The sequence below is a fragment of the Neopsephotus bourkii genome, unplaced genomic scaffold (assembly GCF_033783945.1).
Source record: "Neopsephotus bourkii isolate Nb327-2 ecotype Australia unplaced genomic scaffold, CSIRO-AGI_Nbou_v1 NB_1572, whole genome shotgun sequence".
In the NCBI taxonomy this organism is placed as follows: Eukaryota; Metazoa; Chordata; class Aves; order Psittaciformes; family Psittacidae; genus Neopsephotus; species Neopsephotus bourkii.
Genome location: NW_026902048.1, coordinates 1,663,668 through 1,690,293, shown reverse-complemented (window position 1 = coordinate 1,690,293; position 26,626 = coordinate 1,663,668). Strand labels below are relative to the sequence as shown.

The 26,626-nt window shown below is 46.2% G+C and overlaps 1 protein-coding gene across 5 annotated transcripts; it reads right to left on the bottom strand.

The window, feature by feature from the left end:
* Positions 1-514: 514 nt before the first annotated feature.
* Positions 515-26,475, bottom strand: DPP8 (dipeptidyl peptidase 8). Of its 5 annotated transcripts, none has more exons than XM_061371174.1 (20): positions 26,424-26,475; positions 22,713-22,982; positions 21,082-21,194; positions 20,012-20,185; positions 19,096-19,264; positions 17,781-17,891; positions 17,289-17,417; positions 15,319-15,380; positions 14,202-14,302; positions 12,700-12,877; positions 11,283-11,442; positions 9,777-9,856; positions 8,835-8,987; positions 7,708-7,843; positions 6,810-6,955; positions 5,826-5,972; positions 5,457-5,609; positions 4,237-4,379; positions 3,735-3,846; positions 515-3,170 (listed from the first exon to the last, which is right to left on the bottom strand). In XM_061371174.1, exons 2-20 carry the CDS (start codon positions 22,969-22,971, stop codon positions 3,048-3,050), a joined length of 2,649 nt encoding a protein of 882 aa, XP_061227158.1. In that variant the 5' UTR covers positions 22,972-22,982; positions 26,424-26,475; the 3' UTR covers positions 515-3,047. The 5 variants fall into 5 exon arrangements, with proteins under 5 accessions (XP_061227158.1, XP_061227157.1, XP_061227160.1 ...); XM_061371173.1 differs by lacking the exon at positions 26,424-26,475 and adding an exon at positions 24,966-24,986; XM_061371175.1 differs by lacking the exons at positions 515-3,170; positions 26,424-26,475 and adding an exon at positions 24,966-24,986 and having other exon boundaries at positions 5,473-5,609.
* Between the last annotated feature and the right edge of the window lie 151 nt (positions 26,476-26,626).

Below are 26,626 nucleotides of genomic sequence, written 5' to 3'. Positions count from 1 at the left end.
AAACTCACATTAACCAAAAGTAGGTTTTAACATGCAGGAAGTGACAAAGCATAATCTCAAATGTCAAAACAGGCTGGAAACCTCTTCTGCAGTGACAATACCATCTCCTGGACCATAAAGTACAACCTCAGAGCAGGTACTCAGAGCAGCCACCACTCTCTGTGCCAGCTCTGGTCCAGTACCAGACCAACACTTCAGCATACGAAGTGCAGGACTGCTACTCCCCCCAAAATACTGATGCAATGGTCCTGAGCACTAACAGCCTCCTACCTCTGCATCTCAATTGCAACTGGCTTTGCCTTTCTTCCTGTGTCACTGGGAACTCAGTTGCTGACTGCAAATCAGATCTCTCATAAGGCATCTCTCACACCTTCACCTACAGGCAGGCATCTCTGCAAGAACTGCAACACTGATGGTAAGTCCTTGCAGCATTTCCAGAGGGTAAGAGAACGTGGGGTCTGAAAGTGCTTAACTACTGTAAAGGGAAAACTGTAGGAAAGAAAGAAATACATAATTTATGTTGCAAAATAGAGTACTTACAGTACACTGTACTTTAATAGCTTTTATATATATATATATTTAAAACAATGGAAGGATGCATCATTAAAAATTTCCATGTCAGCACTTATCCCATCCTGTGCTAAATCAAAACCTAGCCTGGTTTACTTGCATAACATTCAGTTCTTCAGTTCCCCAAAAAAGCACTGTTTGCTGAAGGCCATTTTTGTTCTGGGTTTTAAACAAAAGCATCAATGTCATCTTAAAAACCATATACATTTACATTCAAGGGTAGTTACCTCTAGAAAAAGAACAAAAACACCCCCAAAAGCAAGTTAATTTAATATTGAACAAAATATAAACAACCTTGGAAAAGGTGATACTATCCACGTGTAATTTTATACATATATGTATATATGAACAGATATAGATATATGTATATATATAATACAGCATAAACACATCAGGAACACAATGGAATTCCAGAGGAACAGCTTATACTTGCTTCTACTCACTGTCATGTTGTTCTAGTTCAAATGCATCAGCACATGATTCCATATCTCAATACTGACTAGAGCACACTCCATAGGGATGCTGAATTCACTTCAGCCACATTAACTACTAGGAGTAGACATTAGAGGAGCTGGGCTCCTTCCCTGCCATGCCCTTCCCAAAAAATAAAACTGTAAGCCTGTTATTGACCTGCTAATGGTGTTTTAACTGATCCACATATAATTACTGTGATCCAAAAACCAGAAAATAGCCCAAACCAAACATCCCCACCTCAGAGGATATTCGCATTTACTACATGCCCGTTTGCTTTGGCTATCTTTTGTGTAAGCCCCCCTAAAACCCAGATCCCGTTCTCATACACAGATTTTACAACCATGTTGAGTGCACCAGCTCCAATAGCTTTGGTGCATATGCCCAGCAGCCTAACTGAAAAGCGATGCGGTTTGATACAAAACAGCCAGGTTGTGTTAAATCCTGGAGTCTCGGGATCAAGCTGAAGAGTACAAAAGCAAGGAAAATACAAGGTTACAACATGTGGAGTACTAAGAGCGTAAACACTGAGAGTGATTCCAGGTTTTCAAAAGATGAAAAGAAAATCATGCTCTGCTTCTCTCTAGCACCAAAACAGAAAGAAAAGGAAGTTCTTAGGTTTCTAAGAAAACCATTAAAACTTATAGGAGTCTCAGAGGCAAGCCCCAAGGGGAGAATTTCCTGGATTAAAGAGAATCATTTTGCTATGGGGTTTCTATCCTAAACGACCTGTTGCAAGTTAGAAGTGACTTCACACGCTTATGATGCTTTTTAGCCAAGCCTGCTGCTTAGTTAAAACCTCACTAGCAAAAAACACAACTGGGATTGAATATCCTTTAGGCTTAGCAGGGTTACTTTAAGCTATACAGAAGGGGGTTTCTCAAATACAGCATCATAATCATGCTACACAGCAGTGGTAGAAAGGATCCAGGAATGGAGCACTGAACAGAGAACAAACCTGGGAAACAGTCCCTTAAATCAAGCAGGAAATTCAATGAAGCAGTTCATATTGCCTCACATGTAGTGTTCATAAGGTCTCTCCTCCCCAAATCCTCTGCAGACCTTTGAATGAGAGTACTGAGTTTTAAAATTGTAACAGGATGCATATACCTATATCATGCTGACGTGATGGGAAGAAACAGTATTACAAAACCAGCCCCAGGGAAAATGTCAGTGAGAAATGAGCTGCACTTTCAAGCTTATTTGAAAATGTACAGAGTTTCAGCTCTTTGACTTAAGTTAGTTTGCATGTCAGAATAAAAGATTGTTATGCCCGTATCACAGTAAAATATCTTTTCACTTCCCCACTGAAATCAAGTACAATCAGGATAGGATTTCAAGCTGCTGAAAGAAGAGTATTATTCATCCTGGGGAGAGAAGAAATCATTGAAAAGAACCTGGCATCAGCTGAACTGAATCCAGAACTTCAATTCCTTAGGAAGCAGCTTAGAAGTCTTTCTTCTTAAAAAACAATATCTGGGCAGGTGATGCGTCTACCTTGTGACCAGCTTCTAAGGAGTGGGACACATCCCTTTCACGAAGCATAAAAGCTATATGATAGCATTTAAAATGTAATACAAGTTGGAACCATTCAGGTAAACCCTTGCTGGGTAGTGAGTAAATCATCCAGTATTATGTAATAAGATACCAAGGAACACACTGTAAAAATACATCAATTGTGTCATAATTCTTTTAAAAAGTGAAGATCTGGTGCCGTAGAAGTACGTTGGTTTCAGCTGCAGCTCCTCCCCCAAGAGAACACTCATGATACTGTGTCATACCCCAGACGTCTGCTTTTATTTCCATCTTAAGCTTTCAAGTTATCAGGTCACTGGTCTTTCATTTCCTGTATGGCACCGAATTTGCTCTTAAAAAAGTGTCTGTGTGTGTACGTGTTTGTACATGTGGCAGGCACCAGAATGCAATATTCCATCCTATTTTCTCTAGTTTCCTATGTCTCCTTGTCTGGTGAAGCAGCCAGTGGAGCAGAGTTCTGCAGAGGTCAGTTACATTGCCTTCAGGGCAGCAATATGAGAGCCCAGGTTCTCTTGCAGGTAATACAGGAGGTGGAGTTCATAGTGCTCTCCTGACTCAGGCACCCTTATGCTGTGTCTCTCCTGAGGGTAGATCTAAAACATAAAATGAAATCATTGAGTATTGATAAGAGCTTGAGGCACCAACATTTAAACCATAGTCAAACTATTCATGTCATCTCCTGCACTAACTCTGCACCTCGGCTAATACACCCCATCTTCCAGCGCCTGAACCCTGAGATACCCCACTGCACCCTCCAATCCAGCTGGTGCTGTGCAGGAGATGATCAGCCTGCTGAACAGAGGCAGATCCTGTCCAAAGCCATCACGTAGATCAGCACGCTCCCGGTTCTGCAGCATGGTGTGGGATAGCTGGGCTGCATCTGCACAGAACCAGGTTTAATTAAAAGCATAACCCAGTTCCACACTGCATGAACACTGCTGTACTGCCTCCAAACTGGAGGAACAGCCTGAACTGCTCATTTGCCTGATATTTTCCCTTGTTTACTCATAAGATCTTCCTTTTAAAAAAATATAAGGCTCAAATCCTACAGTTTTACCCCAGAATTCCAAGCTGTCCAGCAGAGCCATGTTACAAGTTCCAATTCTGGCCTCCTCAAGGACACACACATCACCTTTAAATCCCGATTCTGGCCTTACCTGTAAATCATACGGTTTCCCAGCTCTCACCAAGAAACTGAGCAGAATACTGGTGTGTGCAAAGTGAACATTCTCATCCAAGAATCCATGCAGCAGCAACAAACGGTTCGGTCTGAGAAAAGTAAGAGACAAAACATTTGCAGACAGCATTCCAGAACCATGCAGAAAGCATCCTGATAACTACTTTTTATCTAGCTTAATGTGGCTCTAAAGTGCTAATCATAATTGAAGATATCTTTGTCATTTCTTTAGACATAAAAGATAGTCTTTAATTACAGCTAGTATAAAAAGGATTAAATGGAATTGCCTGTAATTATGCAAATGTTCATTCAAGTATTAAGTTTATTAGTGTTGGGGTTTTGTATTTATTACTTTTTAATTATTATCTGTGCATTAGCATTTGTGATTCCAGGGTTCAATTGTCAAGAACAAGGAGATAAAAATGTGTCTGTGGGGCTTGAACTTTCCTGGTAGCAAAAGCAGAAGCAAGAACCAAACTTACTCAGAAGGAAACTTCTCCGCCTGCATGGCCACTGAGCCTAGGTAATAGCCCTGCTCATTGTGATCCGGGTGGCCCATGTAGCGCTCTGTGTAACCAGTGTCATAGAAGATCCACAGCGTGACGGGTGCTCCAGCAATGGCAACCTGCAAGTTCAACAGGGCTCTCTCAGCATGGGGAGGGGAATGACAATGCCTGACCCCGATGTGTGGATGTCCCTCACTCCCTCCCACAGCTTTATCCCAGTACAACTGTTATTACCCAACACACACTGGTAAGTTTACAATGCACAGCCTGCAGTGGAAAAAGAAAAGCCACCCTTGTTCTCCCTGCCACCGTTCATACATATCAGCACAGGTCAGCTCTGACCTACATGTGCTTTTGTCCAAAAAGCAGAGTGCTCTGGTTTCAGGTTGCAAAACCTGTGTTCATTTGAATATGTAACAGAAAGTGGGATCAATAGGTCCCTAGGACTCAGCAAACTACTCTGCACCACCAGCTTGCAGAGAGGCTGCAAAAGAAAGACCAATGAGAAGAAGAAAAAGCACTAAAAACCCTTTTGCAAGGCAATAATCCTTAAGGATGTGAGAAGTAATTATTAAACCTCCCAGTAATATTCAGGTTGGATTTAGAGAAAGCAAGAGCAGCCACAAAGAACAAAACCCATCTCGAGAGCAATATCCAGCTCTTATCACATCTACCTTTGAGGCTTGTCCAAGAGCAGTCTGGCCATTTACTGTAGTGATCTAAAGTCACAAAATCACAAGAACCTCTTTTGAGTATCTCTCCTCATGCCCAGGCTGCCCTCCTGGCTGCTTCAGAACACACTGCTGCAAAGCAGCATGGGCAATTTGATATGGAATAGATGAGGCTGCAAAGAGACTATTCTCTCAGGGCAAGAAAGAGGGGAGGAGAAGCGCAGGTCTCATTTTTCAGCAGGATCATTTCCCTCAGCTGGTTCAAAGCACAAAGAGCTTGGCAGACACAAAGCTGGCAACAGCTGATACTATATAAGGTACCTTCTGCATAGGTGACCCAAGATTGGTACTGCTATACCAGCACAGCTGAGTTACTGCTCTCTTACACAGTTCCAGAGAGGCAATATCCTTCTGTGCTCAGGTGAATGGGGTGTCTCTGTGCTATGAACATCCATGGGAGGTTACACGATTAAGGGAAAAATTCTGTCTGCATCACCAGAGTGAGTACTCAATGTATGAACATACCCTGAAGATATCTGACCTCTGCATTAAAGCCATAAGAGAGAGGTAGCCTCCGTAGGACCAGCCATGAATGCCAACACGATCCAAATCAATGAAGTCATGCTGTGATGCCAAATACTGCAGCCCCTCCACTTGGTCATCGATTTCTATTTGTCCCTGGGAGAGGAGAGGAAAAGGTAAGAAGTTTTGTTTGTTTTATTCTCAGGCTTTCCAGAGGTAACCACCTTCAGAGCTCTGCTGCTTCCACTCCTGCAGCACCCAACCGCACACCAGCACGCCACTGTGCTGTTACAGAAAGATGACCCCTTTCCCTCATAAGGCACTAAATACACGCACAAAGAAATGAAGAGCCAGACTCAGAGCTCCACTTACCATTTTGTATTTAAAGGCTCCTTCAAACTTCAAGCCCCGGTGGCAGGACCCCCTGTTGTCAATGACAACAACAACGTAGCCTAAAGAGGCCAAAGTGTTCAAACGGAAATACTTGATTCCTTTGAACCGATTGTTCACGAGCTGTACCTGGAACAGAAGAGCAGCAATGTCATGTAATGGAATCCAGAGGTTCCCCTCTTAATCCAAGTTCAGATTTTATTTACTTTCCTTTAAATGTTTTGTATATTTTTATAACATAAAGTTTTCAAGATCTCTGCTGCAGGATGCTCTCTCCCTGTTTGTGGCCTGCTGTGAAATAAACCCTTTTCCCACAGTAACAAGCCATTCTGTGTCATGGATCTGAAGAGCTGAACTAAGGTCCACTGCAGCACCAATGGGCATGGAGCAAGAGGTGTGGCTGCTGACTGCATGACCTAAACCTGAGCCTTCGGCTCTGCTCTTTCTGATCTTTCCCAGGAGAAGAATCTTTGCCTTCACCAGGTCTCATGCTATCTGCCTTGACCACAGCACTGCACAGTAGAGTTGGGGAAACCAAAGCAGGGCTAAAGGGCTCACCTTCTATTCAGCAGTGGGAGAAGGACAAGTGAGGAGCAAGCTCTCCTAAGCACACACTGGTAATGGTCAGTGCTGACAGAGTGCTCCCCTCACATACACACGAAGTGGAAACAAAGGACAAGATCCCTATGGAGAAGGAGGAGACAGAAAGGAAACAGGGACTGTCTGCACCCCTCTTTCTCCCAGATCTAGTTCTGCTGCTCCATACCTGTTCTCAGACAAGTGGCTGTGCCTTGATCTATAACCCAGAAATCAAGACTGCTTACAACAACTTTGGTCAAGCAGCTGCTCACCAAAGAGGCAAATGCTACACACTATCCTCAGCAGGGGGTAGGAACTGTTCATTAGGGAGAGCAGTGGAGTGATCCAGGCCAGCCCACACCACTGCTCCCTAACTTCTGCACTCACCTGAGGACCTCCATAGATGAAGAGCACAGTGGGGTACTTCTTTCCAGGTTGCAGGTTGTGAGGTTTGTACATCATCCCATAGAGCGTAAACCCCGTGGAGCTCTCGAAGGAGAACACTTCTGGGGGAATGTAATCAGGAAGAGGGCCTGCCACGGGAGGGAACAGAGAGCCTGGTTTAAAAGTGAACGGATGCATAAGGCAGCTGTGCTTCTGCCAGATCACCAACCTCCCTGCAATCCCAGTGAAGTCCTCCCACACTTTTCAGAGGGAATGCCTCAGCTGTAAGGGAGCTTTCTCAGTCCTATCCCATTCCATCCCTGCTCTCCTATGGATGGTAGTGGCTTTTCTCCCCTGACATGGCCATTACAAGTATCCCACCCTTTCCTAACCCCACTTAGGACTCATCTCATTAATAAATGGGAAGCACACGATATGGAGTATGTGTCAGGGAAGGAGAGATGAAAGGGAACAGAAATACAATGGATAAATAAAAGCCCAAGAGCTGTCTCACAAAGACCTTAGCAGGCAGCAGCACACAACTACTTCAGAAGTGTATGCTCCTTCCCAGAAGCATGATCATTAGCAGGCATATGGCACAGAGTAAATAAGGGTGCTTAACCCCCTCTCCTGATGCTAAAACTGGCTGTCTGCAGTTTCAGCTGGTTCTGGCAGTAGAAACTTGGTAATTTCCACTCTGAACTCCTTCATGACCAGTTTATACCCATTTGTTGCTGACCTGAAAACACCACTCCTGTGCTTCCAAGAACTCCTCACACAGGCACAAGTTTCAGAGGCAAGTCTAGTCACCTACAACAGCAAATCTCAAGCAAGTATATTCTGGGATATCTCATTCTGTGATCCTGGTTGTTCTTTCCCAATTCCTCATCCATGCCCTTACCTGCTGAATCTAAAATGGTAGCCCAGAACTCCTTTGTCCTGTGGGCTGCACCATCTTCAGGTCCTGTCAGGCGGTAAAGTGACACACAGTGCGGGTTCTTCTGATTACTGTACTTGCTGATGAACATGTCACAATCCTGGGGAGAAAAAGAACATTACCTTGAGCTCCCCAGTGCAGAGGCAAAGTGATCATTTCTTCCAGCGTTTAGATCTTTTAGAAGGTATTTATGCACCAAATTTAAAAAGGAAGTCTGAGCACTTCTGATAACAGCAGACAGACTCTGAGAAGTTACAGACCTTAGCAAGACTCAGCCAAATTTACACCTACAAAACTAATAGCGGCATGAGAACCCTGTCACACATCCTCTTATAGAATCATAGCATAGTTTGGGTTGGAAAGGACCTTAAGATCATCCAGTTCCATCCCCCCTGCCATACGCAGGGACACCTCACACTAAACCATCTCACCCAAGTCCTCATCCAACCTGGCCTTGAACACTGCCAGGGATGGAGCATTCACAACCTCCCTGGGCAACCCATTCCAGTGCCTCACCACCCTAACAGGAAAGAACTTCCTCCTCATATCTGATCTAAACTTCCCCTGGTTAAGTTTTAACCCATTACCCCTTGTCCTGTCACTACAGTCCCTAATGAAGAGTCCCTTCCCAGCATCCCTATAGGCCCCTTCAGATACTGGAAGGCTGCTCTGAGGTCTCCATGCAGCCTTCTCTTCTCGAGGCTGAAGAGGGTAAAGCATTCCCAGCTGCACAGGCTACTGCCCCAGATGCCTGGAACCGTACCCAGTGACAGGCTCATCTCCTCTGGTGATTGCTCTATAGCCCACTTCAGGTGGGAAAGTCAGGCTCAAGCTGCTTCAAACAATACATCCTGGCTCTCTTTGCCTGAAGTGAGATAAAGAGCAACTGAACTGGGAGGTCAAATCTAGTTTCCAGGCTGGGTTTATGCACTCAATGTACAACAAAAAGGATCACACAACACAGTGTAAAATTAGCTTCTGTTGCATTGAAATACAGCCTTGCCTGCTGACTGATGAAGGACAAGACTGAAGACAAGCCAAAGCCCACCCAGCCAGCCCTGACTATTAGGGCCTCACAGACAGACAGGTACCTGGCTGACACAGCAGGCGTGAGAGTAACCGCGTTCCGTCAGCCGCTTTATTTCTCCTGGATGCTCGTAGTTAACAACGTACAAGTGATGCTCTAAAGGCGAGTCTTTTGTGCCTTGGAAGTACACCAGTTTTTTAGCTTCATCAACATAGATCTGTCAAAATCAAAACAAACAACACATCCCTCAATATTGCTTCTTGCCAAAACAATACCCAGTTCTACTGCTTCCAAGTCTCCTTCTCGGCCCCTCCGCATAGAGCTGAGCTGGAGCCAATCTGAAAGGAATAAGCCAACTGACTGTTCTTACTGTACACAACTCTGTCAGTTGTGATTTGCACTTCATGCCTTGCTGCTCAGCTCTCTCATGCAGGTTCTTTACTCTTCCCAGTCTCCCCTTCTGTTTCCTATGCTAAATAATTCTGTCCCCATGGAACATTAACACTGTGTATTGTAGCTAAAAAGAGATGAGGTTAACGGACTTATGCTGATCCCTCCAACGAGTATCTGTTGATTCCAGAACAGCAGTTGGACACAACCATGATGTCTTTCTGCTCATGAAACCTGGAATTTCCTCACTTGTACCTCACAGTATTTTTGGTCCCTTCTCTTAAATTTAGTGGGGAATATTCCTTGTTGACAAGGATCCACACAGGAATGTGCAGGAAAAGAATGCTGTTGCCTGTGTTGCTTTCCGACACTGCCAAACCCACAACCTCTGGTCCAGAATAGCACATCAGAGGTAGAGAAGGATGAAAGCACACTGCATACCAAAAATCCCCACCATACATATGCTCAAACTCAGTATCAGGGAGTGGCAAGATCCACTCTTCTCAGGGAGCAGAGCCTCACTAATGTGACATGTACCAATCTGTGAGGCCCCAGAGATCATCCCTACAGTGTGCTTTGTTTGGAGAACATCCATACAGTAAGAGCAGAGACTTACATTGGATCCATGTCTGCCAAGCACTTCCCATTCCCCACTGGTAATCGCTATCTCCTCTTTGATGAGGCACTTGAAGTCACCTGCAAACAACCAACAGAGAGAATTTACACTTTTACATTTTACAAAACACATGGTCACAATAACGCTTCCTTCCTTCCAAGCTTTCCTACCAGACTAAACCCAGGAGCAATGTACCTCTGCAGAAGAGCTGCATCTCTGCCAGCTCCCAAATGTGAGGGTTGGTCCTGTTTAACACTGTGTGAAATAGGTGTTAAAGGATTCATAGGTTCAGCCTGAGACCTGGACAGCTTTTTAATGAAGTCTTTTGTCACTTGCACAGAAACAGAGGTTATTATACTGAAAAATGGGCGTGCAAAGGGAATCCCAGGAACCAAACAACAGGGATTTTTGAAACAGGATGGGGAACATCTCTGCTTTTAAAGACAGTCTCATTTCCCCGAGAATGAGGGCGATTTAGCAAGAAAAAGGAGTCAGATACATTCAGAGAAACCTAACCAACCCAAGATATAATGTTACCTGGGAAAAATCCCACTCCAAACAACAGTTGCATAAAACTAGGACCTCTAGTAAAACAAGGTGTGTTTTTTGTGCATGCAGAGCTCAGCAAGTGCCTTCAACACACACACAAGTAAATTAAAGTATCACAGCATGAATCTGTAAATGAAAGAATACATGCTGTGGAAAAACCACTCCAGAGCTTTGCACATAGCTTTGTCCTTCATCTGAGCAAGACCAAGCTCTGACTGCAGCTCAGAAGCACGTGGTCCTGATGTTTTTGCTTAAAATGGCTCTTCCTGCATATCCAACACAGTAATTTTCTCCTACCTACATCTCTGTCTACACAGCAATACCACAATTGGTTTAAAAGCAGAGAGGAATTCTCTGAATAGTTCCCATATCATAGGTTTCGCTGTCAAGGGCACATGTTCATTTATAAGGGACTAAGATGTGCGCCCACTGAGAGAGGGAGGCTCTCTATGGACCTTTATGCAGTGTGTTCAAACCATGCTCGTTGTCAGCCTCTCTGCTACCACCCTGCTTGTGAAGGCTGACAGGGACTGTGGTGTTTACCTGGAAAACGGAGCCCTGTGCCTCTATTAGATACATTGGACCCAGCACATTAGACACATCCATGTTATTGCTATAATGATTAACCTCTGGCAAAGTCAGCTCACAGGCAGTCCCAACACTGACAAGGAAAAGCCAACAAAGTGCATTTCACAGTATCACAGGGAGCTTGCTTCCCATCTGAGCTTCTGAAACTTTTCCCTCTAATCCCTAAGAGAGAATTGGGGTTAAATCTAAAGCACACTGAATGCAGCATAACCCCTGGACAATCTCAAGAATGACTAGCAGTGAAGTGCTTTCCTGGACAAGAGCAGGAGTTTCCAATCAGACAACAGTTCCTGCCAGCTGGAAGGACATTTATTTCCTCACTAGCTGGCAGCAAATGCCCAACTAACTCAAAACAATGACTTCACTTACTTGGAGCAGGGAGGCCTCCACATGACCGCTTATATTTGCTCTCCTTCAAAACAGAGGTGACTTTGTAGAGGTGCCGGAATCCTGTTTTACACTCGGTGGCAAAAATGAACTCTATCTCATCTTCATGGGTTTGAGGGAAGACATAGAAGATATCATGGATCTGTGGAGATGAAGCAGTGGATTACTGTTATCAGCAGGATAGTCACATAACACAACACAAGCTGTTCCTCTCACTGCTTAGCTCAAACACAGTTCACGTTAGCAGGGTGCAGCACTGGGAGAACCAGTTGTGCTTATGAGCCTGGGGGTGTCTGCAGGCAGCAGCCACGGATGCTGCACAGCTCCAGATGTTTTGCTCATCTAACTCTAACTCCTGGCCACCAAACTAATGATGTGAGTTTTTCTGCACCTGCCTTTCTAGCTTAGATACAGAGGTGGGTCCAGCTCTGCAAACAGCATGAGACAAACCCAGAGAAGCCAGAGCTCAGCGGCCTCCTCTGTCCAGTAGCCCACAAGTGAAGGGTTACTTAAAGAAAGAGCTGTCATCACCTACACACTCATGAAGATGCCAATTCTTTCTTCTTTGGAGTGACTTGGAAGCATTTATCTGCACAGGATGAGCTGCCACTCAGAAAACACTCCAGCCAGTAAAAATAATGGAGAAAGGAAAATTCACCACACCATCCTGAAACTATCCATGCTATTAGGAGAAAATGTGGTATCACAGAGAGCACTCGCTGTATAGGGACTATTTAGTGCCAGACTTTGTGCAAATGCTCTGCTGAAAGATCCAGCTGTCAGTGATTGGTGTTCCCAGGCCTTCCTGCACCCTGGCACACCTCCAATGGGATGTCATTTCAGAGACATTGATCTTTATCTGCAGCGGTGTGAAGAGCACTCACTTTTACAGCATTAGCATTGCACATAGGTGGCTGCTATCACAGCACAGGCCCCACAGCACAACTCCCAGGAGATTACATACAGATGTATTTCACCAGTCCACATAGGCAAGAAAAGGTTTTAGGAGTTGTTAACAGACTCCTGGAACTTGTTGACCCAATATCATCTAGAGAGACCTTTGTTGGCTGAAGGACACCTAATCTGCTGGCATTGCTGTTGGTGAACAACTGGCACCAAGAATCTGGAAGGTGTCAGTGGGTAACACTGTGCCATGGAACGCCAAAGCCCTGCGGGCTCTGCTCCTATTTCTGTCTGGCCACCGTGCAGCCTCAAAGCAGCTCTGTTTTCACATTCCAAATCCCTGTGTTCTCTACATACTGGTTTTTACAGCAGGAAGCACAGAATATACACACTGGGAACATTCTCCTAGGCAGCAGAGTAGCACCAACGTTGCTCAGGTGCTACAAGCAGTCTTGAACAGCAAACTATCAGAGAAAGCTGAAATTCAAATTCTTACATTTATCCAGATGTCTGTTGTTTCTTCATAAATAATGAAAGGTGTAACAGAATCCGGTACAGCATCGATAAGTTTCTGTCTTTCCATTGCATCATCTTCTGTGGGGATGAATAATGCAGGAGGGATCAAGACGATCTGAAGTCGAGTCTGGGAGCGATCCAGTAAGATGGACCAGATGCTGTTGAGGAGACAGATATTAGAGAAAATAATGTGCACTCATAAGTATTGGGTCTGAAAATCTCAGCAGACACTAACTAGCACTAGGCATCATGAGGGAGTCAAGAACGTTCCATTTCAGATTGTGGCTTACAAAGCTACATGTAAAATTTACCCACATAAACAAGTCTTCCCTTACACAAGAACCTATTTCACTTCATTTAAATATTGCATAAGCACTGCAGGTTCAAAAGTTTAATTAATTCTGTTCTCCCAGATTTGAATAGTGCTTAAAGTGAGAAAGATAAGAGAAAAATCAGGGGAATAATGAAGGAGAAAAACTTCAACTGGAATTTGAGGATACTTGTGAAAATACTGGTGTCTTCAACCTATACCTGGCAGAGAATAAAACTGGCACCTAAATGGATGGGCAGCAGAGCCTGCCATACTTCTGATGGCTTTGCATGTAGCTCTAACAATAATCCTGCAAAAAGCAAGATAATGTAGCCAATGTCTCCCTGCATTTCTTCCACACATTTTAGGGAGGGAAGGAAAAAGTTGAAAGCCATCTTTAGACTCAAGAACTGGAAAAGTGCAATTCTGGAGAATCACAGAATCATAGAATTGTTTAGGTTGGAAAAGACCTTTAAGACCACCGAATCCAACCATCAACCCAGCACTGCCAAGTCCTCTACTAAACCATGTCCCTGTAGTCCCATGTCTACATATCTTTAAAATCCCTCCAGGGATGGTTATTCCACCACTTCCCTGGGCAGCCTGTTCCAGTGTTTGATAACCCTTTTGGTGAGAAATCCTTTTGGAGAAGCTTCTGGTGAGTTAGAAACACTGTACTACATCATCTACAGGGTTAAAAATGACATGCAAATGTAAGTGGCACTTACAGCAGGTTTTCTGATCAGTAAGTCTGGTCAGCAAGGATGGTCCAGTGGTTAAGGCGCTAGCCTAGGGCCTGGGGGACCTGGGCTCATTTCTCTCCTCAGCCACAGACTTCCTGTGTGACCATGGCAAGTCACTTAGCCTCTCTGGGCTTCAGTTCCCCATCTGTAAAATGGGGATAATAGCACTGCACTCTCTCTCACAGGGATGCTGAGAGGACACATACATCAAAGGCTGCAAGTGCCCAATACCAAAGCAATAGGGCCAGGAAAGAGACAAAGAGGACTCCGGTTTGGGATTTGGAAAAATCATCCCCTTTGCACAAACAAGTCTGTAGCAATGTAAAAATGAAAGCAGGCTTAAGCTTGAAGAAGACAGAGACCACTACATTCTGCTTCTAACTGTATTGCCCCAAACCCTCTAAGCAGAGACAGGATTAACATACGCACTATTTTCCTTCTGGCGTCCACCCAGCTCTAGCAATGTACTCTACTCCTTCAAAGAGGATCTCGAACGGCTGAACTAGCTCTTTATCCACAACATCTGCAATCTGTTGACAAAGCAGCAATTCAGTGACACTGAGATGAACCCCCACATCCAGTTTTTCATGCACGATGAGAGTCTGGACACAGAAGACTTCTTCTGTGCAGCTTATGCAATTTAGATTGCTCAGCCTGTGCAACACAGGGGATTCAACCCCATGTCTAGCCAGACACCAGTATAATAGGAGAGCTGCACACTATAAGCACAGCCAGGGCTGGGACTTGGGAAATCTGGATGCTCCTCACCAATCCACCATTCATCTTGGACAAGTCACTTGAACACTCAGCTTCCCCATGTAAAGGGGAGGTGATTTGTACCAAGCTGTTTTGTGAGGTGTTTTTATTGGCATCTGTTGAACATCCTGCATGACATCCAGTTATCAGCGTGCTTCTAATTCATGATATGCAGCTCTTCAGTCTGCTCCTGCTGGGACTGGGAACAAGTCACAGTGGTACTCAAAGGGTCCCAATGGCTTTGCCTGCCTTTGCTGGCTGACGTCAGCATCACTATCCCAGCAGGTGACTGTTGATGGCTGAAGCAGCTCAAGAGTAGAGAGAATCCCAATAACATATGGCTGTTACTGTATCTGGTAAGATTAATTTCCCAACTGTCTGAAGATCTTGGACTGCGCTGTGGAAAATTCTGCAAAGTTCATCTCTTTCCATATGCTCATGCTTATGTAAGGTGATATTGTCTTTGCAAGCAAATTTTCCCCATATCTGCAGCCAATCAAGAGATCTGTCACATAAGAAGATCTAACCATCCACACCTAAAACATTCTGCTCTGCAGCTGAATTTGTAAACCAGTGGTAGGGAAGGAAAGCACAGCCTTGAGAAACACTGCTGCACACACAGACACCAAGTATCTGCATAGGAGGGAGGCAAGTGCACAGCCTCTAGAGAAGCCATTAAGCTATTCACAGCCAAGAAAGCTTGTTTGTACTGAACTGGAAAATGAACTTTACTAAAAAAGACTCACAGAAATTACAATTATTTGGAACACAAGAAGAATATAGAACTTACTCTGCCTTCCGCATTGATTGTCACTTCTGAGAGCTTGAAAGTGACCTTTGGATTTGCTGTACCTATAAAACAGATGTTAGAAGTCAGACACCATTTGTTTGCTTCCAAGAGGGCAGAGTTGAACTGCGGATTATTGTGGCGTTATTCATACAGAACTGGAAAAGGCAAACAGCAGAATGCTCTTTGATCAAATAGCCTACTTGCACATGTGAGGGACAGCACAGGCAGGGAAAAACGAAACTGCAAACATGAGGTAGATTCATCCTGCACACAGATCTGATTAAGAGCCATGCTACTGTCACAGTCTCTCTCACAGTCAAAGGATGCACATGCTCAGGAGTGATCAGGATAGAAAGCAAGCTTTGGTTTATTGTTTGGCTGTGATTCGCAAGGTGGCACACTGAAAGTGATCCAGTGCTAGAAAGCATTTATGAAAACTAAACACTTAAAGACCTACTGCCATGACTAATGCAGTTAAGATAATCAAGCTACATATTTGTGCTGAACACTGAAAATCTGAAGTTAACTCTTTACACAAAGCCTGTACAAAGCAGCAAGTCATCCTGCTGTAGAGCACCTGCAGTGCTAAATGCTGGGGCCTGCTTCACAGGAAGAAAAAAAGAGACTGTAAAGAATAAAGCTGCTGATCCACAAGAAGCCACATGTGGCAAATTCCATGTGCTCTGAACAGTCTCAGTGCTGCTGTGAGAATCCCCACTTCATCAACCTGCTTCATGTACAAACGTGATGCACTGGTGAAACGACCTGCCTTGGGCCCCAGTGCTGCCTACCTGAGCACTTACCTTCTCCACTGCCTCAAGCTTTGCCCACATAACAACCCACAGCAAAGGGCCATTGTCCCTACAGCTCAGACTGGAAACTGAGGCCCAAAGATTAAAACCTGGATATTCTTTTTAAGGATTTGGGCTTTGGCTGTCCCATTTTCCTAAACTGCTGAAATAAGCATTCACCTCAGCTATGACAGTATCATCTCAGAAATCTGGGTGTACACAAGGGCTTAAAAAACACAAGGAGTCATCTCTGGCTTCCCAGGCTAACACTGTGCTTTTCTTCCTTCTTGACACGAGTAAATCAGTATCAGAAGCAGAAAACTTTTCCCAGTGGATCAGAGAATCTGCAAGACCTGAATGAATCCTGCAGCTTGGGAAGGTCAGCCAAACAGAAGGTATTTCTCCAAAAAATGAAGAGTAATGGTGTGAGGAAAGAGAATAAAGCACTGTTACCTGTGAGCAACATTCCTTGCTGTAATAGTGGGGACACCGCAGAAGGACAAAGGTCAAACTGTTCAAACTTGCCCCATACACCTGACAGTGAATTGGCCTTGTCAGGTCTGCTTAAGTCTCACCTCCCTTTTTCCAATGGCACAATATTTACTATGCTCTAAGCCTGCCCTCACCCTTTTACTGTCTGCAAATATGACAACAGGAGGTTTTCCTGGTTGGCTGCAAGAATGCTGAATTTGCTTTTTTGAAGTCCAAGAGCAATCATGGATATCAGAGTCCTTCAGAACTTGAGCTGCCAGGGCCCTGCCAGCACCTGAACAGAAACCTTCTCTCAATTAATGTCCTTCTGGACATTAATTCTGCAGCTATTCCCTCAGAGACACACGGCTGTAATGAGAACCAACCCCTCCACAACTCAGATGTGCCAGGATCTGAGACACCAGCTCCAAAATAGTGACAATCAGATAGGGTTTCTGACAGCTCTTGAGACACCCAGACTTGGAGTAACCACATGGCTGGAGTATCAGCACAGTCACCAGGGATTAATGTAACCTCCCCAGCAGCAGCTTCTCCAAACATACTTTCACCACCTGGACACCAATTCAAAGACTACTCAACACCTCTCTAACAACCCCTTGTTCTAGGCTAGGAGCATCACTGCTATCAGGCACATGGAATAGAGTGTATGCCTCCCAGGGACAGAGATGTAAGGTATCAGGGCCTCACCAGTTTTTGGGTACCGGAAGGAATCTGTTCTTCTTGTCTCCAGCATGGGTGATGTGACATGAATAATTTCCACCTCTGACTCATCATTTTCTTCATAAAGAATTCGAAGAACTTTACCCCCATTCAGTGCTGTAAATGAATTAACATTTCCTGGTCAGAACAGCATTCATTATCAGCTATTGCAGGCATCAATATTCTCTCAGGAACGTGAGCTGGTTGGAAAGATGAAATAAAACCCAAAACCCGTGATTCATGTTTCATTAAGCAAAACACTCCGAGACTCCTACAAAGAAGGAAAGTCTCTTCCCCCAGTAACACGTGTCACAAGCCCACTGTAACATGCCCACTGCTGCAGAGAGTTTAAAAGGAGCCACAGGATAAAGTTCTTATCTTCATAAAAAGTAACAGAAAAAACTAACTCTGCACTGGACCCACAGCGGGTGGTGGGGCATTATTTGTGCCTGTCAGACTCACTGGATGCCCCACACTTACTTGGCTGTGCCTTTGGGCTCCACCAGTAGCCAGTGTATCTGTCAAACTCCTCCTGCAGCACAAAAGTTGCCACACCAGCAGATTTTGGATCATCCTCAACATTTGCCAGCTCTAAAAAAAGACACAGAAGAATCAGTTCACGATATACTGCAGAAGCAAACCAGTCCTGCATTATCCTAAACACTGACCCAAGTTCATCCCTCCAGGAACACGACAATAAATCACTTCTCAGCAGATTTGTTTTCTGCTTCCACCCTGCTCTGTTGATTTATTTAGGGAGGATCTAATGCTCTCTGCCATGGCAGCTTCTTTCAGGAAAGGAAAGCCATCCTCCCTTCTTACTCCTACCCAACTAATCTCTCCATTTCCTATGTACCAGTTGAAGAAAGAAAATGTGCTCTCTACCTGAGCTCAGTGAATTGCGACTGCAATCTTTAGTTAAAAGGAAAAACCAAGCACAAACCTTTCTGAACAACTCTAAATGAAAACACCAACGTTCAGAAAAGGAAAGCTTCAGCATTTCATTCATTGCACAAAGCAAAAGTAAGAGGCTTACATAACATGTCAACATGATGACATCTCCATAGGGCTTCAATATTTTCCCTGTTACCCTGGAGGTAACTTAGCAGCGCTCCATAAATAATTATCATCTGAGAAGGAGTCACTGTTACAGTTTATTTTTAATGTACTTACATAATATTTTAATATTTAACTTTTAAATAGGCTAAAGTATTATTACAAAGTGCCAGAAATTTTAATTTAACTGCAATTTAAATTATATACTTTAAATACAAGGTGTGATTTAAATGCAAAACAAAACACTTTTTTAAAGAGTTTTATCCACAATTTGCCATTTTCCTTCCTCCAGGACACGTCTGAAACACAAGTGGAGAGGGCAAGAAGCAAGAACCTAAGTTACTGAGTATGAGGGGCCAGCAGAAGGCTCAGTGCTATTCAGAATCTGCCTATGCTGTCTCTAAAAGGCCCTGCAGCCTGATTTTCCTGACAGAAACTTTCCACCCACAGCTCCTCCACACAAGAAAAGGCTGTTCCAGTGAAAAGGAATGCGCTGTTTTTCAGAAGAGCCCTTCCATATGGACTCAACAAGTAACTCATTCTGCCAGATTCCTCAGTGCATCCAGAATCATCCCACGATATCTGCACTAGAGGAAACATACAGAACAGGACAAACAAAGTGGAATAAACAGGGGCCATTCCCCCAGATTTCAGAAGAAGCCCCAGTGCCACTGCTGAATTCAGTCTAGCAGGAACAAGTGCAGAGGAGGTGCATAGATTTTAATTCAGGATGCAGTACCATGGTGCACAAATGTTAGCCTCCTTTCTTCTCTTGTTTCTATATTAGATATCCAGATGTCATTGCTGTGGATAAATGCAATCCAATTTGGATCAGCTGGACAAAGCTTGGGATCCATGCGGATATTTGGACAACTGGTCTCTACCAGAATAGGTCTTAAAGGCTGTTGCTGTTGGGAGAGAAAAAGAAAAGTATAGTAAGCAATGATAAGACATGAACACTTACAGAAACTAACCTGGATTACCTCTAAGACCACAGTAGTGTGAACACTGACTTCAAATACACAGGTTTACAACAGAGGAATCAATTTTAAACACAGAAAAATAATATGCAGATATTTTATAGGTAAAATTGTGTTTCCACCGTGATTGCACAGATCCCACCAGAGCATCTTTCACCAGTGCTGAAAATTAGCCACAAAGCAGAAGGCAGTTTGCTTAGAGAAGCCTGGCACACTCTTAAAACCAGCACCCTTTTAGGGCCTGGCAGAACATACAATCTTGTCCTCCAAAAGCAACTCAGGGTACCGTAAACTCCCGCTGACAACAGGGTTAGACAGACATCAGGCATCTGTTACAATAATAAGAAATCACTGCAGCTTTGATCTCCAGCTTCAGCACCAGCAGAGAAAAGGCTGCTTGTTCTGCAAGCCATACAGCCAAACCTTCTAACACATACAGCACTGACTGCTGAACAGTGACATCTAAACCACAGCCTGGGAACAGAAGTTGCCTCTGATGCAACTCCTGACTACATGAAAGAGCACCCTTCTTTTGGGCTTTGGTTGGCTAAAGGTTATCAAGGCTAGCTGCCTTTTCAGTGCAGCAATAACTGATGATCATGCTCTTTTGCTTTCAATCCAAGCCAGAGCAAAAAAGTCCTGCAGTGAGATAGGAGGATGGATGAGCAAACTCACAGTGAATCCATGAGGGCCTCCATCTTTCACATGATAAATTCCACTCCCTGCCTGGAACAGGAAGGTGCCGCTTTCCCGGTGGTAATCGTAAGAGGCAATCCCTATGGTGCCAATCCGCTTCCTCTCCCGCAGCAACTCCTCTTCGCGAGAGTACATCCCATAGTCCAGGATGGCCTGAATATGGGCAGAGAACCAAACACAACAATCAACACCTCTGCTCTGCATGCCACGCTGCCCTGTCAGAGCATCTCTGTATGCTGAGCTTCCAGGACCAGATGGCTCTGCAGACACCATTCTCCTCCAGAATCCTGCTCATGGCTAAGAAGCCTACTCCTGCTTATGTCTGTATCGTCAGCACACGTAGGTGCAGGCCATGAGCAGATCCTGCACAGCTCTGAAGCTGATAGCCACCTCTCCCCTAGCACAGCATTATTTCCAGTATCCACTGGTTTAAGAAAGATCAAACTGGAGGTCTGTTATTTCTAGAATGGGCAGGAAAGCCTTTGCTAACCTTCATGAAGACACACAGTAACTGGTCTGGCTGACAGCCTCAGGAAGTAACATGGAGATAAATACACCTAATTTAACATGGGGAGTGTCACACCTGCTCCATCCTACCATGGTGCATGGGATAGAACCAGTGCAGGCTTGCTATCTGCAGAGGTGAAACGGGGATACACGTCCAAGGGAGTGGGATAAGGATCTTCTGCTCCAGCATGAGTCGTGGAGCTACTGAATGATCCTCAGAGGGACTCATCACTTCCCCTGCAACAGTGATTACTGGAGACTGGAGGCTCCTTCAGCAATCCCCAGCATCTCACAGCAGAGAATTAGATGCAAATTAGCACTTGCAATCTGTGCTGGCAAAGGAGGAATCATTCAGCAGTGAAGGCTGTAGCTCCAAGCACTGCTGAGAAAGCCGTGCTTGATTTGAGATGGCTGCAGTTAGCTGAGTATAGGGCAAATCTTAAGACATTAAACTCCAAATTTTAACAATGGCAAATTAGTGCAACCCCAAAGCCCATGTCCTTGCTACACTGCCAAGAAGCAAGAAAGAAATAGGGACCCACCGGAAAAAGATCCAGAAGAGGCTTCCAGGAAAGCAACAGAGCTGCAGCTTTGTTTATGGTTTTGGGAATCTCAGAGTAGAAGAGCGTGTTCTCCCTGTTCTCACCAGACATTGCTGTTGTGAAAGTGAGGAGGGGAAAAAAATTAATTAGCTTTCTGTTCATTATCCAAACACTCTCAAAGGATTCCCAGCAACAGTTTTGCAGGCTCTTCCCACCAGAAAGTATCGCTGGTCTCTGCACTGCAGCCTTGCTCTGGGAATTCCCTGTTTCACAGAAATGTAAGTCCCGGAGAAAGCAGAGAACATGAAACTACACTCAGGCTTTCCCCATGCTGCCTAAGCCTGCCTGCGTCTTCTGAGGGGACCCTGTATTTCTATAAGCTTTTGAAATGAAGGAGGACCTTCCTGCTAATTCCCCTGGCTGGATGCAGCACAATGCAGCTCATGCTTCAAAGATAACTCATCTTTAGGAAGGTCTGAAGGTCCCTTTCTTGCTCCTCTCCCTCAGTGCTATTCAGATTTCTGAAAGCTCCTGCCAAAGTAAATGGGAACAGCCCAGAGGGAGCCAGATGTGCCTTGAGGAAGGCTAAGTCTGATCTATAGCTCAGGAACCAGCACATGGGAAACCAGAACTCATCTCAGCTGGGCCTTCATCCACCCTTAACGTGCTTGAACTCAGCATCATTCTATGATTATGATCCCTGTCCTCTGAAAAGGGGAAAAGGAGACAGATCAGCAGCTTTCTATGCACTGCACAGCACATGCAAAGAATCTGTGAATCACAAATCAGAGCTTAAACACCCAGCCTAAGCAGCAAGCAATGGGGCTAAAACACAGTTCTGGCTCCTAGGCCTTTGCTCCTCTACCTAACCCAGTTGTTCACGGAGTTATGTTCAGCTCCGGCAGCTTTCGACAAAAGCATTCCTCCTCCGGCTCCAAAAAGCCACCAGGAATGTTGTTCACAGTACCATTTACATGCCAAATCACTTCTAGCACTTAGAAATGCAGATATACCAAGTGAAATTACATAGTGAAACAATACAGGAATGCACTGAGGCCAACAACAATAAATTACATGAAGTTCTTCATTATTAAGACTAAAAATGTTGAGAAAAGTTTTTACTCTTTAAAATGCCTCTGCCCTACACTGCTATTTAGTCCCCACAGGATCCCTGAAAAACCTACTCCATCAGTAGCTGAGGCACAAAGGACTTGCAAAATTACACTCGTAATGCCTGCTTTGGAAGGAAACTTTGAAGGAGAACAAAGGTTCTGTCGACCAGTTCAGAAAAGGGAGATTAAAACTACAGAGCTTTTAGAGAGGGGATATTGTATGGAGATCAGATTTAATCCATCCTCCCAGGTAGGGAACATGCTCCAGAGGACACTTCACAGTTCTTTTCCAGCTCTCACAGGCCTGAAGAGCCACCCAACCACACTATTTCCATGGGAGATGAATTCCAAGCTTTACTGAGACATGAAAATCATGATCATGACATTTGAGCAGCCAATCTGGCCTGAAATCCATTTGGATTTAACTGCCAGGAACATCCCGCTCTCAAGAACAGTCAAACCCTAACAGCTTCTGCAGGGCCTGTTCAGTCAAGACACAGGCTGTCACAGCAAGCTTACCCAGATAGTAGATCCTATCGGAATGAGGTCCTTCAGGATCATTTTTCTTCACAAACGTGAAGTCATGAGGGGCTTTTGCCATCATGTAGCCATGATACTTCCGTGTGTCTGTGAGCAGTTTCCGAAGCTGGCTCCAGGAATGTCTCTCTACATAGAAAGGTTCTGGTTTGGGCTGCTCCTCCCTCTGGACCTGCTCCTCTCTGCCCGCAGTTTCAAAGATCTCGAGGCCCGGCTGTTCAGTTTCCATGGCTGCTGCCATGTTGCATGTTTCTGGAAGAACAGAACAACAGAGGTTCAGCACCACCTTCCAGCAGACCAGCAGACTCTCAAACCCACAGCAAAAGTGCTAGAAGGAAATCATCTTTTCATGTGGGGGAAAAACCAGCAGAATGAGGAGGACCAGGCAAGAGATTTCTGCTGTGGAAAACAGGCTGTCACCACTCAGCCTTTCAGAATGGCACTAAGAACTTAATACAGCCACAGAGAGTTGTTGTTGTTTGCCTTTCCCTTGCCCCCACACATCAGCTACTCTGATTGGTTCATGAAGTGGATAAATTCTTCCCTGTTAAGCTCTCCTACCTGTTTCTTCCTCCCTGTAAACTGCACGAATGCTATACTGGTATCAGAGCAGGGGGTGAGGAGGACAGTAGTAAGGCATGGGACAACCAACTGCTTAGAAGAAACATTAGTAGCTGATGTGGAACCATCAGGTCATACATGATGGTCCTAGGAAACTGCATGCCCTTATTCCTATACTTTTCCTATAATTTTCCTATAATTTCTTGGATTTATTTATATTTCCTTTCAAACAAAGCTTGGAAGGGTCTAGCAACCATCATCACTATCATCATCTCAGGGATATAATTACAAATACTGTATGGATAAGACTTCCAGAAGTGAGGCAATACCAGAAGGGGACATAGTGAAAAAAGCATTTTCCAAACAGATTTATCTGGAGCATAGGTCTTATCCTCCCAAACAGGCCATTAATTCTCTCTTCCTGCAGGCAGCTGTCCTTCACAAAGTATATCTGAGCTGGAATTAACTGCCCAGATGTCTCCCAAGAGGAAACCAAGTCCTTCCACTGTAAATCCCAGATCTGAGGGCAGCTCCAAAAGGATCCAAGCTATAAACTCCCTCCACATAGCTCATTACCAGAGAGACCAAGGATTGTCATTCCTCAAAGGGAGGGGGTTTTCTATATATAGAATGGAAAAACAGCACAACTGTTCTGCACACTGCAGAACAGCAGAGCTTGGTGACCTGACAGAATACAGACTAAATAAAGCATTCCCATTGAGCAGAGGCACTAAAGGACCACTGAATCTCAAGGTATGGGGCTGGGCTCTCCTGCAGCTCTGCACAGCTGCTGAGATATCTCAGCATAGGCGAAAAAGAAATGACCTACACCTTGGACCAAACCCATTTTATAACACAAACTGCTAAATGCAAAGCAGAGCAAGCATGGATGAAAAGTTTGCTTCCACCTTTGCGATTACAAACACAACAAACATGGACTGAGCTATTTACAACACAAATATACGGCCCCTGTAAAACTGGAAGGAGAGTCCAAGCACATACACAAAGCATTGCTCTGCTCAGACAGTTGTAGAAACTGAGCATGAGACTTCAAACCTGCATCAGAAAACTCGCATCAGAATTCCAACGAAGAAAAACCCCCTTTCCCCACCTACACCCAGACGCTGTTAAGCCTTAACCTGACATAATTCCCACAGCCCCTCCCAAGAGAAGAGATAAAACCAGCGGGACAGTAGACTTTAACAAGCAAGCAAGAGGGAGATCTGCCACCCGGCAACGAAAGGCTCTACCCTGGGGAATCACTACGGGTTCTGAGCCGCAGCCACCTCCCGCTCCGAGAAGCGTTTCTTTTCCACCTCCCTGCAGGCAATAACGCGGGGCTGCCGCACCCTGCACAGTGCCTCAGGGCACCCTCCAGCACCGCCACACCGAGTGCACTCGCGAGCTGCACTGAGGGTCGAGCCGGGTGAGCAGCCGCGGGCCTGCCCTTGCCTCCCAGGCCGGGGAGAGCGGGCAGGTCCCGGGAGGCGCCCGCAGGGGACTGCTGCAGGCCTGGCAGGAGGCGGACAGAGGCCGCCCCGGGGCAGGCCCTATCCTCCCCCCCCACACAGGAAGGTACCGACGGCTGCGGCCCCGCTCATGGGAGGCCACTTCCCGCTTTCCCCGGGATTCCCGGGACCCACAAGCGGCCTCCCCCCGCCTCCCGGTACTCACGGCGCTGGCGGCAGCGATGGGGCCGAGTCGAGCCGCCCCGCCGGGCTACTTCCGCTTCCGGCAGGAGGGGGCCGCCGGGCCACTCTAAGCGAGGCAGCGCCCCCTGCAGGAGGGGAGGAAGCGGCGCTGCCGCACTTGCAGAGCACCGCTGGGTGCCGACGAGGGCGCCGCCTGACGGGCGGGAGGACCGGGCTGCGGGGAGCCGATGGAGGGTCGCGGAACACGCCGCGCACGTCAGGAGTATTTCCAAGCACTGACAACGCGTGTTCAGGCCAGGGCACCCCCGGGAGAACGTTCCCTTTGCAAAGGAAGGGTCAAAGCCAAAGTCTTCTCTGATCCACTATAAAGCAGGGAGAACTCTGCATCAGGTGCCCCCTCCTCAACACAAGCACACCTCAAAGCCCCTCGGGACCTGATGGATGTGTTTCCCGCTGGTTTTCCTGTGCTGTCTCCCGTGTGCTGCCCTGGGATTCATCAGCCCCTAAGAGTACATGGGGTTTGTGTTTAAAGCAACCCAGGAACTATGGCTACAGCTCACACAACCTTCTGCAATGGCTTCGCAGGCCCAGAGCCTGGAAACCCTCCGCTCAGGGGCAGGCTGAGGCACGGAGCCAGTGTCTACAAACAGCACAGCATTTTCTATCAGCCTCCCCCTGTGCAAACCTCATGAGGTTCAACAAGGCCAAGTGCAAGGTCCTGCACCTGGGTTGGGGCAATCCCAACACAAACACAGGCTGGGTGGAGGCTGGATTGAGAGCAGCCCTGAGGAGAAGGGCTTGGGGGGTGTTTGTTGATGGAAAGCTCAACACAATGCAGCAGTGTGCGCTCACAGCCCAGAAACCAACCATGGCTGTGGCTGCATCAAAAGGAGCATGAGCAGCAGCCGACGGAGGGGATTCTCCCTCCTTGCAGTCCTGATCCAGCTCTGGGGCAACAGCACAAGAGGGATGTGGAGCTGTTGGAGCAAGTCCAGAGGAGGCCATGGAGGTGCTGTGAGGGCTGGAGCAGCTCTGCTCTGGAGCCAGGCTGAGAGAGCTGGGCTGGGACAGCCTGGAGAAGGCTCCTTAAGGGGAGACCTTAGAGCAGCTCCAGTGCCTAAAGGGGCTGCAGGAAAGCTGGAGAGGGGCTTGGGACAAGGGCCTGTAGGGACAGGCCAAGGGAAATGGCTTGAACCTGCCAGAGGGGAGACTGAGAGCAGAGAGCACCCTGCTGCTGCCCATGGCAGAGGTTGGGGCTGGATGAGCTCTAAGGTCCCTTCCAGCTACATCCCAGGAGCCGTGTCCTTGCCCAAGGCCGCCCTCAGGGCAGCCCTGTGGCACAGAGGGCGCAGGACGGGGTCAACCCCGCCGCCGGTTACCACAGTGACACCCCACACCTCAGAAAGCCCCCGCAGGGCGCTGAGACCCAACAGTGCCCAAAAGCCACCTCAGTGTTAAAACACCCGCCGCGTTCCCTCACCGGGGTCGTTGCCATTGAGGGCAGCACCTCTGCGGCGGCGCGAGGGCCGGCGGGGACACACGGAGGGGACACACACGGCCCTGAGGTGGCGGACGGGAGCGCTGAGGAGGGGCGGGTGTCACCTGGGAAGCGAGGACAGCTCCGAACCGCGCAGGCGCGCACTAGGACCCCGCGCACCAAACCCGGGCGCGACGCAGCGCGCA

Excerpts from the sequence above, each read along its gene's own strand:
- DPP8 (XM_061371174.1), bottom strand. The coding sequence starts at position 22,971 with ATGGCAGCAGCCATGGAAACTGAACAGCCGGGCCTCGAGATCTTTGAA. Across the intron at positions 6,956-7,707 it reads TACCATTTTAGATTCAGCAG|GCCCTCTTCCTGATTACATT; the intron begins GTAAGGGCATGG and ends CTCCCGTGGCAG. Across the intron at positions 5,973-6,809 it reads TCATCTATGGAGGTCCTCAG|GTACAGCTCGTGAACAATCG; the intron begins GTGAGTGCAGAA and ends CTTCTGTTCCAG.